Source organism: Trachurus trachurus (genome assembly GCF_905171665.1).
Source record: "Trachurus trachurus genome assembly, chromosome: 20".
In the NCBI taxonomy this organism is placed as follows: Eukaryota; Metazoa; Chordata; class Actinopteri; order Carangiformes; family Carangidae; genus Trachurus; species Trachurus trachurus.
Window position 1 is genome coordinate 16018149 of NC_139911.1, and position 14954 is coordinate 16033102.

The 14954-nt window shown below is 43.4% G+C and overlaps 1 protein-coding gene across 1 annotated transcript; it reads left to right on the plus strand.

Moving 5' to 3' along the window:
• The first annotated feature begins 342 nt into the window (after positions 1-342).
• Positions 343-14324, plus strand: nfx1 (nuclear transcription factor, X-box binding 1). The gene is made up of 23 exons (XM_083995055.1): positions 343-583; positions 1755-2693; positions 3863-4024; positions 4304-4381; positions 4574-4679; positions 4856-4927; positions 5043-5182; positions 5508-5607; positions 5709-5926; positions 6483-6580; positions 7447-7477; positions 7561-7643; positions 8229-8337; positions 8569-8688; positions 8761-8840; positions 9207-9437; positions 9981-10054; positions 10147-10248; positions 10542-10679; positions 10829-10895; positions 12814-12959; positions 13062-13166; positions 13968-14324. Exons 1-23 carry the CDS (start codon positions 565-567, stop codon positions 14041-14043), a joined length of 3294 nt encoding a protein of 1097 aa, XP_083851181.1. The 5' UTR covers positions 343-564; the 3' UTR covers positions 14044-14324.
• The last annotated feature ends 630 nt before the right edge of the window (positions 14325-14954 follow it).

Below are 14954 nucleotides of genomic sequence, written 5' to 3' on the forward strand. Positions count from 1 at the left end.
TATTACAAAAACATTACATTATCATTGTTTTTCCCCCTCTGTATTTTCTGTTGTACAAACTCAAGCATGAAGCGCCACCTTGTGGCCATTGGAATTGTATTTTATTTTATCAAGAGGTTTTTTATTTTTATTTAGGTATCTTTTTTCAACCCATAACGTAATGAAAGATTTAACTATAAGCCCTACTCTAATTTTTTTGTCTGTCTTCAATAAAACCGTCTAAAATGAATGGTCAGATAAGGGTTAACGAAGGGGAGAGATATAATGTGACAGACGGTACGTGGTTTATTTTGAAAATCATGACGGGAAGTTCCGGTTTGGGTTCGCGCTAGGTACCGTTAGGCTAGCCTTTCGCTAGCTGCTGCTACAGCTGAGCTGAGCTGAAGAGATAGTTGGGGATTGTTGCTGCTTTTATAAGAGTCCGTCTCATTTCTAACACCCAGGACCCGGGTGAACAGGTGGACATCGTTTCTGAGTACCTGGACACTCGTGTCATTTCTCAGAAATCAGCCTGTTGTCCTCCAACTTGTGGCGTGAAAGAAGCAACAACGCAGCTCAAACTGAATGGCTGAGGGCTCCTCAGGTAAACAACATGCTCTGTAGATATGTGTGAACACTTTAACAACCGACGTGTCTTAAAGATATTAAGACTGAAGTGAATTAGTTTGAAAGCCCACTTCAGCTCGTTGACCAACATTTTATACATTTAGTTTCTGTGGTAAGTTCACAGCTAAGGTTAGCATCCATGAACTAGTGAGCTAACCCCGGCTAACTTGAACTGCGACTCACGTTTAGCTCTCGGTGGCTAACGACGTTAGCGCAGCGTCGCAGCGTGATCATGCTATCCGGAGCTGATGTGATGACATGTGACAGTGAACTTAGAAAGCCAGGAGTTGTGTAACCAGTAACCAGGCAGTTCAGCCACAGTAGAACCAGGATTTGTTTCATTATATTTTGTGTGTATATGTGTGTATTGATTTTTATTCCTCAACAGCTGCTGCATTGTACATTTTGTTGAAATTATAAGCACTGTGAACAGTTGGGTTTTCTGCTCATGTCTGCCACACCTTTCTATAGTCAATCATTATTCATATTACAGTATTATATTTTTTATGGTGGTCATTCTAGATTAGTCCAGATATTCCTCTCAGCTCTGGTTACTTAAGTTTGTTGTTGTCTTTTACCTGGTAGACTTATATTTTGCATTAAATCAATAATTTCAATCATTCTAGTAAGCCAGTGTTTATTCATACTGTTTTCCCCATACCAGCCAATACACTATGACAATTTTGCAAATCTGTGCTTTTGTGTTATGAACTAATCTATTTAGCTTGAGTTTTCTTTTGTATATAGGCTATATACTTATTTTTTGTCTACCACACACATTCTTCCCTTGTGATACATTAAGAACCTATATGATCTGAAAACAACAGATAAATAGGTAATCTTTACACTTAGGTTTGTCTGCCAGAGATAAGTGATTGTTTGACGTTTATTTTTCAGTAGTGTTATGTCTGGAAAAGAGGGAAAATATTCAGGGAAACCTTAATAAAAAATGTTATTTACATTAATGCTGTACCAAGGAAATAAATTGATGATATTTTGTAAATGAAATCAATTTAGACACCAATTTTGACATCACCCTCCAAATAACTCTAACAATTATTTTTCAGGCTTGGTCACAGTGATATGAAAATCTTTATTCTGTTTCTCTGCTTCAGGCTTTTTAACACTGTCACTATTTCTGTTTGCAGACCCACCTGACCTCAATCCTAATGGGACGTCCCATGAAAAACCACATCAGCACAAATCCAGACGAGGTCGGTCCAGACACAACAATGACAGAAACCTGAGTAGTAACAGTTATGATCCTTCTCAACAATACGGACACTTTAATCAGGGCTCTAACCCACCATTCAGCCACAATAATTCAAATTATGTAGAGCATCAACATCCTTCATATCAAGGAGAGGATGGAGCCAGGAGGGGAGGCCGAGGTAGAGGAAGGAGAGACGGGAACAGAGGTGTAAATGGGAGTTTTGGAGGCTCCAACTCCCGGTGGCAGAGACCTGGAAGTGAATATGGGCCGCACAGTGGCAGCAACAGGGGTATGGGCGGTTACCACTCAGGTGCACATCCCATGGATGGACCTGAGAGGCCAAACTGGCGAAGAGATGATTTGAGTAGAAATTTTGAACAAGGCAGTGAAGACCAGGACGCCCGGGCGAAAAAACCCAGGAAGTTTAGTCAGGAGCACAGGAGAAGAGAACACAACAAGAAGGAAAGTCACGTAAAGGAGGACAACACGTCAGCGGAGCATCAGAGGTCGGATGAAACCAAAGGAGAAAACCACTCTTCAGAAAACAGAGAGAGAAGCCAGAGGAGCAGGGCAGGTCCAGACTCCCAGCGTGATAACCATCAGAGGAAACAACACGCTGACGTGAAGCGACGACAAGGACCAATAAAACCGGCCAGACCTCCATCCGCGGAGGAGCCGGGCTCAGAGAGAGGGGCCAGTGGCCAAGATCACTCCAACCACAGCAGGCCGACTCAGGATCCACCCAGTAGAGCTGGAGGGGGTTCAGGACGGACACAGGGTCAAGGCAGAGGGGGGAGAAGACCACACTATCAAAACCACAGACCTGGTCCAAGGAACTGGGACAAGATGCCAGAGAACAAGGAGACACAGACAGGTCAGACCCCTCCCTCTGTATGAACACAGGATGTCATGGTAATGTATTATATGTACCCATCTATCTCATCACTCGAACCTCCAGCCTTAATGTTCTCATTGAATAGCTTCACTTTAACATAAATCAGTGCTGACATAATTATCTGTTCATTTAAAGGGATAGTTCAACATTTTGGCAAATTGGCCTATTGCCAAAATCCCTATAGTCGTAGCAGTGGGTTCGTTACCTTTAATTGTCGGTGAAAGCTATTTTTAGAACGGCGGAGCGGAGCATCAAATACACAATCCAACAACTCCAAAACGCTCTCGTGGACAAGTTTTGACCTGTACATTCACCACGCTATGAGATAATAACAGAACGTTACGAAACTGAGTTGTTTTCGAGGCAAATGCAGAGACTGCTTGCCAAAAAACTGCCTCCGACAGGGACGCATCAATCGCATCAGCGGTTTTCCATCAATTTACCCCGAAAATAATTCCATAATTCCTGTATTTGATGAGTTTGATGAGGGAAACCAAGAAATCCCATGAGCCTCCATAGCGTAGCTCTGAGCAGCCCGCGGCTCTGCTCCACCGTTCTAAAAAATAACTTGCAATGACAATTAAAGGTAACGAACCTACTGCTATGACTATAGGGATTATGGCAATGAGCGAATTTGCCAAAATGTTCAACTAGCTATCCCTTTAAAATCTGTCCAAGCTAATTTCTGTCGGTAGAATTTCATGATGTATTAACATAGAAGAATACATAATATTTCATTGAAAATAATTACATATGGAAGAAATTAATTAACTAAACTTGTGTATCGTGTCATGACTCATGAATAGGCTGTACAGTGTGGGAATAAAGGTTGAATTTAATTTATAAAAACTGTCACAACATTATTATTTATTGTACTGACGGAAATTTGTTTGGACACACACTATGTATATAGTTTTTCCAGCTCTGTTTCCTCAGGTAAAACGTGTAGCTTCATTATAATAAATCTGCACGCGGCTCGTGCATCACTCCATACACCCCCCTGTAACATGACATAATATATTTGGTATTTTTAGAAACACCAGATAAAGGTCGATGGGCATGAACAGGCTTAATCAGAACATGATCTTCTCTGATGGAGCTGCCAGAAACGGTCCTTAAGGTTAACTTAATTAATTGGGTGTCCGCAGGGTGTCTGATCGAGCAGCTGTCTGAGGAGAAGTACGAGTGCATGGTGTGCTGCGACGTGATCCGGCTCATGGCCCCGGTGTGGAGCTGCCAGAGCTGCTTCCACGTCTTCCACCTGAACTGCATCAAGAAGTGGGCTCGATCTCCGGCGTCTCAGGCGGACGGTACGGCCTTCAAACAGCAACTCATGGCTTTACGCAGCACCGACCCAGAGCGTGGTCAGTGCTGACCTCTCTGGAGGGCTGCGAAACAATGGGTCTGCATTGCATCATGCACTGTAACGCTTTGTAGACAACATTGTACAAAGGCGGCTGTTGCGGCTCTGTTATCAAAACATTGCATCAGCATTCCTGCTGCCTAAACAGCGTATTTGTGCTGCATAACATTACACTCAATTTGAAGTTTTATATAAACATTATATTTAAAGTGCTGCTGTTTTCCAGAATCATCTGAAGGCTGGCGATGTCCGGCCTGCCAGCATGTCGTACAGAAACAGCCCACTTCCTACACCTGCTTCTGTGGTGAGTGACAGTTTCATTCATGCAGTTAATTACATCTTACTTGAAATAGAAAACTCTTTGTCAAGATCGATCACTCAAGTCAAAATGTAACCACGTAGTGTCTGTTGCACTGAATCTTTCCTGTAAGATTCCCGTCGCCGTCTCCAGGTGAAACGAGGTCGCGCTTCATTTTGTTCCACATTTGATTGACAGGTAAAGTGACAAACCCGGAGTGGCAGCGCACGGAGATTCCTCACAGCTGTGGCGACATGTGTGGCAAGAAAAGAAGTGGAGTGGATTGCAACCACCCGTGTAACATGTGAGTCTGAAAAACCACAAGAATATAGTTTTTCAGACAATGTCTTGGCTTTATGTTCATCTACTGCTCCATAAAGGAGTAGAAGTCACTGTAACTTTATGTGCCATCAACCAAAACATGGGTTTACAGGAGAATAATATTTGTTTTTAATCAATTCTTTCTTTATTATTCTTCAGCTTGTGTCACCCTGGACCTTGTCCCCAATGTCCCGCCTTTGTCACAAAATCCTGCATATGTAAGAAGACGAGGTACTTATCTGTTTTAAACCACCTTTTATATCTTCATACTCTGTTTTTATAAAGTTGCACCTGGAGTTTAATCCTTAGTTGACACCTTAATATTCATTTATCCATGTTTTTCCAGCCAGCCGATGCGCTGCGGCCAGGCTGCAGTGCTCCAGTGTGATAAAGTGTGCGGTGCTGTTCTCAACTGTGCTGAACACACCTGCACACAGGTGTGCCACAGTGGGTCGTGCCAGCCCTGCCAGCTGCAGCTTCAGCAGGGTGAGTCTCACTTTGTCAGAACCACCTTGTGTGAGAATGGAAATAGACTGTGGAGATTTTAATATTCGTTTTAAGCTCTACTTTTATTTTGTGTTGGATTTGTGCCGTTGTGGATGAATGGAAGTTTGGTTGTTGTTTTCTGTTTTTTATTATGAGCTATTTGACAATTGAATTTCCCTTCGAAGATGAATGAAGTTAATTTTATTCTATTATTTTCTATTCGGCGCGGCACCCTCTCTGTCTTAGCAACTTACAAGTGTTGTCAAAATACACAGCTACAACTCAGGGTTGAAATCAACTTCATTTTCGCGATTTTTTCCTGCAGTTTGCTACTGTGGAGTAACAACTCGTCAAGTTCTGTGTGGAACTGATAAAGAAGGATTTGACGGTTCGGGACATTTCTCCTGTCAGAAAACATGTGGAAAGTGAGCGCTCGTCTTATGACACCAAATCTCTCATTTCTTTTATTTGTCAGTTACATTCACAGCTCGTCACAGTGGACTTGTGTTACTCTTCCTCTGTCCAGGATGTTGGGCTGTGAAGCCCACCGGTGCCAGGAGGTGTGCCATCGCGGCCCCTGCCAGCCGTGCCCACGCTCCCCCTCCCTGGTGAAGACCTGTCCCTGTGGTCAGACGCCACTCGCCAAACTCCTGGAACTGGGCTACTCCGAAAGACAAAGCTGCTCTGATCCCATCCCTTCCTGTGGAAAGACGTGCAACAAACCCCTGGCCTGTGGCTCCAGTGGTAAGACAAAGGGACAAAATGTGTCCAAATACAAAGTTTTCTATTGTTGAACAGATGGCTACTGTCTGGTACAGTCAAGTCAGAATAAAAGCTCTGCATATGAAAAGAGAAAAGTTCCCTGCAACATATTCAGAATTCAACTCTACATTTCAGAGCGGCCTTGTGTGGCTGTGGCTCAGGTGGGCAGGCTGTCCACTTATTACATGGTTGGTGATTGGATCCCTGGCTCCCCCTGTCCACATGCCGAGACACTGAACCCCAAGCTGCCTCACTTCTAAGTCACTATGTAATTGTAAATAGGGCGTTGACGGTTTGATAGTTTGTCTCAAAAAAAAAAAAAATCCTTTGAGCATTTGAAATGATGATGAAAGACAGAGAATTCAAAGAGAAACCATCAAACCTCACCGAGGTTTTATTTCCACATTTAACAACCCCTTTTATTCTCCATCGTTTCCTGCAAGTGTTCTTCAAGTGCAAACAGGTCATGAATTATCTGGAGCTGACGGGTCGTGCTCTTACAGTTTTTTTGTGAGTTAATGAACTTGTGTTTTTCCAGACGCCATCCATCTGTGTGAGAAAATGTGCCACGAGGGCAGCTGTGGTCCCTGCTCGCTGACCTCGACTATCAGATGCAGATGTGGCTCCAAGACTAAGGTGGGACTGAGGTTCGCCGTGTTGTTGTAACCGACACTTGTTTTGCTTTGTGTGCGACTCTTCATGTGGTATGGAAAGATGATGATGAGAGATGTTCAACTATAAATTTCCCAGGACGTGTGTGGCGCTATATATAAGTGATGTAATGCAAGAATATACAACACGAGGATGGATATCTATTAGCAGCCAGTGACCAAGGAGGCAATTATAAGGAAATCTTATGAAGAGGACCACAATACTGTAGTGTTAATTTTGTTAGTGAAACTATGATGAAATATATTTGTCAGCAACCTTTTACTAAGATAAGATGATGACGAAATGACACAGACGTCATCAACAGTAACTAACAGTTATCAAAAATTTAAAAAAAATGAGGCCATATTTGGGCCCATTTTCGTAATCTGAGAATTTTTTTTAAATGCAAGCACATTGCAATTGGTGTGTGTGTACACGACAGTATCCTGTGTTGTTGTGAACAGCACGCCATGTTGAGATGTGTATTTTAATCAGTCAGTGCAGTGGTTGAAAAAATAAATTTGCAAATCAACATTTTCCATGTCTGGGTGTTATATCAGATGTTTTCATTGACTAAAATAGTTAATGTTCTCTTTGACTAAGATAAGACTTTTAGTCAACTAAAACTTGATTAAATAAAAACAGGATGAGGTAGACTAAATATGATAAAAACTAAGAAGGTTATTTGACACAGGACTAAGACTAAATATAAAAAATAGCTGCCAAAATGAACACTCATACACTGACACACTGGATAAACACAGCTAAAGAGATGGAAGCTGAGAAAAGCATAAGATGCAGATAAGTTGTTTACCTCACTGATGCCCATTCTTTTGTCTTTGTCTTTTTAGGAGGTCCCATGTGTAACAATCCAGAGAGAGGGTGAGCTGTAAACATATTAAAATGAAATCAAATTTAGATTGGCCCAACATGTTTTCATTTGGTTTTAACGTTCTCTGTTCCAGAGGAGCTCATTTTCACCTGCGAGAGGCGCTGCAGCAAGAAACGCTCCTGCGGCCGACACAAATGTGGCGAGCTCTGCTGTGTGGTGAGTATATAGTTTGTACTCAGGCACAGCTCATGAGTGCTGATTAAACTGGATATGAAACTGATAAAAGTAAAGAACTCATGAGTGGTTTAATGACGATTAACTCAGGCTTTCTTTACTGCTGATTGAATATGCAGCAGAGAAAAACTGTCCCGAAGCAACATCTGTGCTGTATTTCTGCTAAAAGCACCGTAGCCTCGTTAATTTGACATGAGTGAAACTAGTTCTGTCATTTTTAGTAGGAGTATCCAGAGCTCCATAATTTTTATGTGAAAGTTTTATGGAATACATTCTGGTTGTTGTAGGATTTTCTTCCTTATGAATACAGCAGTCTTTTCCTGTTTTCTCTGTCTGAAGAGCTGGAGTTTAAAAACTCCAGTTTGTTTCATTTTACACAAGTTTGTTCCAACTGTAGGTGACAGCGAAATTAGATTTCAGCTTGATGTACACATGTAATGATGGAGTTGAACGTTCTCATGCAGTGTGTTCAGGATTTTACAGTCTGTGCAAATCATTTGATTATTTTTAGGACAGCACAAAACCATATGAGCTGTTGTCACTTGTTTTGTGTCTGTGTCCGTCCAGGTTGTGGAGCACAAGTGCTCCCTGATCTGCGGCTACAAGCTCAACTGTGGCCTCCACCGCTGCCAGGATCCCTGTCACCGTGGAAACTGTGAACCCTGCTGGCAGTCCAGTGAGTCCATGCAGTCCAGCCATTTTCTAACCACATCCATTTATGAGCCCAGTCTCAGAAGTACCACAGAGTTTATTCTGTCATTCGAAAACAACCTCGTTTGGGGTTTTTACATCATCCTTTGTTTGGTTTTTCTTTTCCTCCTCTGTGGGTTTTATGTTTGGGATTAATACTTCATGATGTAGCGGCCGCAGCTGACATCCAGCGTCCCATGATCCCCTCTGTTTGTAGGTTTTGATGAGCTGACGTGTCACTGCGGGCTCACCGTGCTGTACCCGCCCATCCCCTGCGGCACTAAGCCCCCGGAGTGCAAAAGCCTGTGTACGAGACGACACGAGTGCGACCACCCAGGTAAGATGTAACAACTCTCGCTCAGCGCTGTCGCACGCTGAGATCAGATCTTAACATTTGCCTCTGGTTTAGTGTTTCACAACTGCCACAGTGAGGAGAAGTGTCCGCCCTGCACCTACCTGACTCAGAAGTGGTGCATGGGGAAGCACGAGGTAACTGACAATTTATATTCCTTGTTTTCTGTTTGTCTTTTTTCTTTTTTTTCATTAGTATTTTAGCAGGACATCATCACATCACTCTGCATCATTATGTCCTTTTTATATACTATACATACACAAAGAAAGACAAAACAAGAACAAACATAGACCAAAAAAAAAAAAACATAAGACAAGGACAAAAAAAAGAATAAAATTAGATAAAATTAATAAATTAAATAAAAAAATTACATGTGCCTTACATGCCTTACCAGATACATACATGGGAAAGGCGATTTCTAGCCTCTCAACACAATTCTACATCCCATGGTTCCATACATGTTTTCTGTTTCTTATCCACTCTTCGTCTCCTTCGACCCACAGCAACGCAGCAACATCCCATGTCATCTGCAAGACATTTCTTGCGGCCTGGCGTGTAACAAATTGCTGCCGTGCGAGATGCACCGCTGCAAACGGATCTGCCACCGGACCGACTGCTTGGCAGAAGGCAGCTGCCAGCAGCCCTGCGCCCTGCCGCGGCCAGACTGCGGCCACCCGTGCCTGGTCCCCTGTCATAAAGGCAGCAGCTGCCCACGCACCACCTGCACTGCCAAGGTACAAAACGCCGCCACAGAGAACAGCTGGACTTCCACTGGGCCGCAAAGTTTGCGCAGATGGTCTTTGTTACGTCCAGGCCAGGAGCTGAGGCATATTTTCCCACCATCAAACGTTTCTCCTCAGTATAATAACATAACCTTTTTTTTTTAGTGAATAAATCCACTTTTATAAACGTGTCACATCTCCTTAATGATTTGAAGGTTATGTTCAACAGTCCAGCTGTGGATTCACTCCGTTCCTTTTGAGCTACATGGAGGCTACTAGCAGATGATGACAGCCGCTGTAATAGTGTGTAACTGCCATAAACATTTAACTTGGATGAAATAAAAACATGTCGGTGGCAGTCCTCCAGATTCAAGAGCTCAACAAACAATGAGACCTTTCACAGCTGCAGCAGCTCTTCACATGAGCAATGTCAAACTTAAAAAAAAACAACAACATGTGCGTCTGCTTAGAAAAACCATTTGCACCAGACTGAAGCCGAATCCCCTCGTGTCGTTGATACTTCCGGTCCAGTCTAATTGTTCATTCTCTTTGCAGGTAGCTCTGCAGTGTGACTGTGGTCGTAGGAAGGAAACGGTCATCTGCACAGAGGCAGCCAGCTCGTACCAGAGGTCAGCTCCACTGTTTCTCTATTGGGCTGTTTTGAATTTGAATGTTTGAATACGTAGCGAGCTGAGACGTCCTGTCGCTGTCTGTGCTGCAGGTATGCAGCCATCGCCATGGCCAGCAAACTGTCGGACATGCAGCTCGGCGACTCCATGGACATCGGCCCGTTCCTCACGAAGAAGGAGCTGAAACAAACCAGGTAATGTGTGTGTGAATTTCAAGAGCTACACTCAAATGAGCCGTGCAACATGTCATTACAGGCCATCCATAGAAATGGATTTCCTGACCAAAGACCTGTTATTTCCACATTAATATTTAAATCGATTGATCAGAGGTTTGCAGTAAATGGATTACATCAGCTCCAGGCTTGACTCATCCAGTCAGGACGATCTGGTTTTATTCTAGTTATTTATTCTAACAAATCAGGTGTTAGCCTATGTCCTATTGTTACAGCGCAGACTCTGAGTATGTGTTTGTTTGAATATTTCTCAGGCTTGAATGTGACCAAGAGTGCGCTACTTTGGAGAGAAACAGGCGCCTGGCCGAGGCGCTGCAGATAGACTCGTCCTCCGACCCCTTCAACGTCCGCTCCACCTCGGTGTACAGCGACAGCCTCAAAGACGACGCCAGGTCTGTGTGTGACAACTTCATGAACTCAGAAAAGGGGTGGTTGTTGTTGTCGACTTATCTTCTTTGTCACAACCAGCAAATGCAGATGAAGCCCATCTTGATTCAAACTCTCCTCTCTGCTCCTTTTTTTTTTCCTTTTACTCTTTCAGAAAAGATCTGAAGTTTGTCACAGAGGTAGAAGAGGAGATCAAGAATCTTGTGGAGCTGGTTAATAAGGTGAGATGATGGAGCGAATCCTGTCTGGTGCGGTGCGGTGTGATGTGATGCTCCCTCTGGTGGCTGCGTTGAGACTCCACTCCCATTGGGCAACTGAGGAAAAACTTCTTTACAATACATGTTTACATCATATATATTCGGTTAAGGCCAAGGTCACATACGATAAAACAGAAGTGTAACACTGAAGTTGTAACACAGCAGCTTTCACAGAGATGTTGCAGTAAACTTCACCAGCACTAAATGGCTTTGAAGATTTGTAAGCCCAATCAGTTGAAAGATGCTTAAGCCCGTCTGAGCTCTCATTTTACTTGAATGGATCGCTTCCTTTCTTACTACTGACATTAATACATGTTTTTAAACCCACGACTTACCTCAGCATCATATTATTTTCTGACCCGGTTGTTGTATATTTAGCTATTTCTGAGCTCGGTCAATTCTCCGGCGGACCTCCGACATGGAAGCGGCTGTGGTCGCCTGCAGATTTCTGACGGTCCAGTGAAGCCTGTTTAGTAACCGTTTCTAAGCCAGGCTAAATTAGTAGGTACCTCATGGGGCAGCTAGAAAAATAGTCTGCGTGTTCTTTATTCAGCTTTGTTCGATGCATGGAGGCAATCAGGAGCGAGGCTGCCAAGGTCACTGTAGCTTTGGCTTCTTTTGCCAAATATAAAAGATTGTTTATCACCACCTGGATCTCTGTGTGCAGCATTGAATCATGGGTGCAAAGCTTTAGCGCCTTGGCTCCTGCCTCTGAAAGGTCTTATCTTATTTTCTCACAACTTGAATTTGCTGCAAACTCTGCTGCCTTTACCGATTTCATTTTCTTTTCTTTTTTTGTGTGTGAGGGTTGTTACATTCTCCAAAAATGAGGTTATTAAATCTCCATCGAAATGTTGCTGTAATACTAACAAGCTTCTGGCACAGACCACGGACCGTTTTTCATGCCAGTTGTAGTTTTCCAACTTTTTCCTTTTGTTAGCATGCTACTATAAAAAAACTCAGGTCAAACATGCTCAGTGACCCTTTCTACAGAAATTAGGCCACACATACACTACATACCCCAAAAACACTCCGCAGGCATCCACACTCATGGAAAGGCTGTCCGCAAGATTTTGGAACTTGGATGAAGAAATCGGCTCCCGTTCAACCACAGGAACATTACTGAGGTTGGAGACTGATGTTGGGGGATGAGAGTGAGACCCAGCAGCACACGGCCCTCTGCTCGGCTTCATCCTGAAGCTGTAGGATGGGGTTGAGGTCACAGGGCAGGAAGCCTCTTCAAAAAACAACATTTCTTTATGGACTTGGCTTTGTGCACAAGGAGGTTTTGTGTAGAAGGGGCTTTCTCCAAACTGTTGCTGCCACAAAAATGGAAGCATGCTGTAGTCTGCAATGTCCCAGTGCGTTGGATTAAGATTTCCCCTAGTAGGAGCTGAGGCTTTCAGCTTAAACCAGACTTTAATGCACAGTGGTGTGTGCACAGGGAAGAAGCAAAACATCAATGAAACAGCCTGTAGTGACATTAACATTATGTGTACTGTATGTTTGCTGATATGTAACCTGGAGGGAAGCTGCACAGTAAACAGCAGATTAGACCAGTGGATCTAACGTCTAGTTACTGTTTTCATGTCTTCAAACATGTATTTATTCGTTTGAATGCTTTTTAGAGGACAAAAAAAGAAAATAATTTAATTCCCAAGAAAAGACAAGAGTCAATGAAAGTCTACTAAAATAAATCAAGTTTTTGTAGTTCAGTGATAGTAAAATATCAAATTATAAGCAATTTATGACATCTGACAGTTTAGTAGGTCAGTTTCTGGCACCATGAAAGCTGACGTTTGCCATTGGAATTGCACACATGTCGAAACTCCTCCGCTAAATGTTTCAATGACTAACGGACATGTGTTCCTGATGCCTGCAGGGAAAGCAGCCAAAGAGAAGCCACTGTTTCCCGCCCATGAACCGAGAACACAGGAAGATCATCCACGAGCTGGCCGAGGTCTACGCCGTGGAGAGCGTGAGCTACGACAGCGAGCCCAAACGCAACGTGGTCATCACGGCCTACAAGTGAGAGCCGTTAAACCAAATACGGGCAATATCTGCACCGTGGCAGAAAAGTGTTGAATGTGGATTTGAGGATGTGTCTGTGTGTCTCTTGATAACGTCCAGGGGGAAGTCGGCTTGTCCAAACTCAACCCTGACATCACTGATAGAGAGGGAGACAGCCGCCAGAGCCCCGCCTCCCATCGCCCATATCAAACAGCACAGTAGCAAGTGAGTCTTCCTCTGTGGTTGGACACAGCAGAGTAGTGTCCTTGGCAGATTGGCAAATTGGCCCATTGCCATAATCCCTATAGTTTTAGGAGTAGGTTCGTTACCTTTAATTGTCGGTGCAAGCTATTTTTAGAACGGCAGAGCAGAGCCGAGAGCTGCTCAGAGCTACGCTATGGAGGCTAATGGGATTTCTTGGTTTCCCTCATCAAATTAATCAAATACACAATCCAACAACTCCAAAACACTCTGTGGACAAGTTGTGACCTGCACATTCACCACGCTATGAGATAATAACAGAACATTATTAGACAGAGTTGTTTTCGAGGCAAATGCAGAGACCGCTTGCCGAAGAATTTCCCCTGATGGGAACGCGCATCAGCGGTTTTGCATGAATTTACCTCGAAAACAACTCTGTCTGGTAACGTTCTGTTATCTCATAGCGTGGTGAATGTGCAGGTCACAACTTGTCCACGAGAGCATTTTGGAGTTGTTGGATTGTGTATTTGATGAGTTTGATGAGGGAAACCAAGAAATCCCATGAGCCTCCGTAGCGTAGCTCTGAGCAGCTCGCGGCTCTGCTCCGCCGTTCTAAAAATAGCTTGCACCGACAATTAAAGGTAACAAACCTACTCCTAAAACTATAGGGATTATGGCAATGGGCCAAAATGTTGAACTATCCCTTTAAGACTCTGCTCTGGAGTAAGATGAATGAATAACTCATGCAGCAGTCAGTCATTACATCTTCATTCTTTTACGTCTTGACTGGTTATTAATATTCTTTTCTTCTTGATTCTCCACTAGGGCTGCCACTGGGAGCACCTGGTCCAAGATGGTTAAAGAAGAACCTGTGATAGATTATTTTGATGTCCAGGACTGATATGACATAAAAGAGGAAACCTCAGGATTTGCTCCGAAAGCATCATCACTGTCCATCTGCCAAAAAAAGCCTCCCATGACCTTTTCTCATTTTGTTTTCATCAACAATCAATCAAAGAATTCCTCTGGCTTCATCATCAAATAAAGTTTTGTTGGCGAGTATCCCTCAGAAGTCGTTGCCTCCCAGGAAACCCCGCACTTGGTTAAATGAGGGAGAAGTGATTGAATGGGTGCTGAGTGATCTTCTTCCTGAATTGAGATATTAAAGTCAGTTTAAAGTTGCTCCATTTCTGAAGATGGAACATTTGTGTTTTCTTTTCCTCCCCTGGCTGCAGCCGCTACGTTCACTCACTGAAGCCAATTTAATAAAAAGTGAATTGTTCCTTCTTTAAAGGACACAGTTGTTGATATCCATTTAATGCGTCAGCCTCAGAATCAAATCACTCCTCATAAAAATAGATCATATCTCAACAATGGAGGCTCGATGCCATTTCAGCTCCCTTGTTTGAGATTCTCCAACAGTCGGCCAAGTCATTTTTCAGTCATGGGGGTATTTTTTTTTTCATTCTTTCTCGGTTGGTGTTGAGCCAAGACTTCAGTAGTAAACCTCTGCTGATAGAGTTTGTGGGTAGGTAGGAGTGGGCTGCACTGCGGAAAGAAAGCTTTGTTTGAAACGCAGCGATGACCCAGATGTGGTGCTGCATTTTTCTGAAAATTCTTCCTTTACTCAAACAAGGAGTTTTGAGGTCAGGCTCAGCAGATAGATAGGTTCATGTCTTACTCAAGGACACTTGGAGAACGGAGGACGTTGGGCAGCTTGACACGTCTGACAGTTTGTCTCGAGCTGATGGAGCCTTAAAGACAGGTTGGTGGAGTTTAGATGCAAACTGTGAGTTGAGTCACCAAACTGTG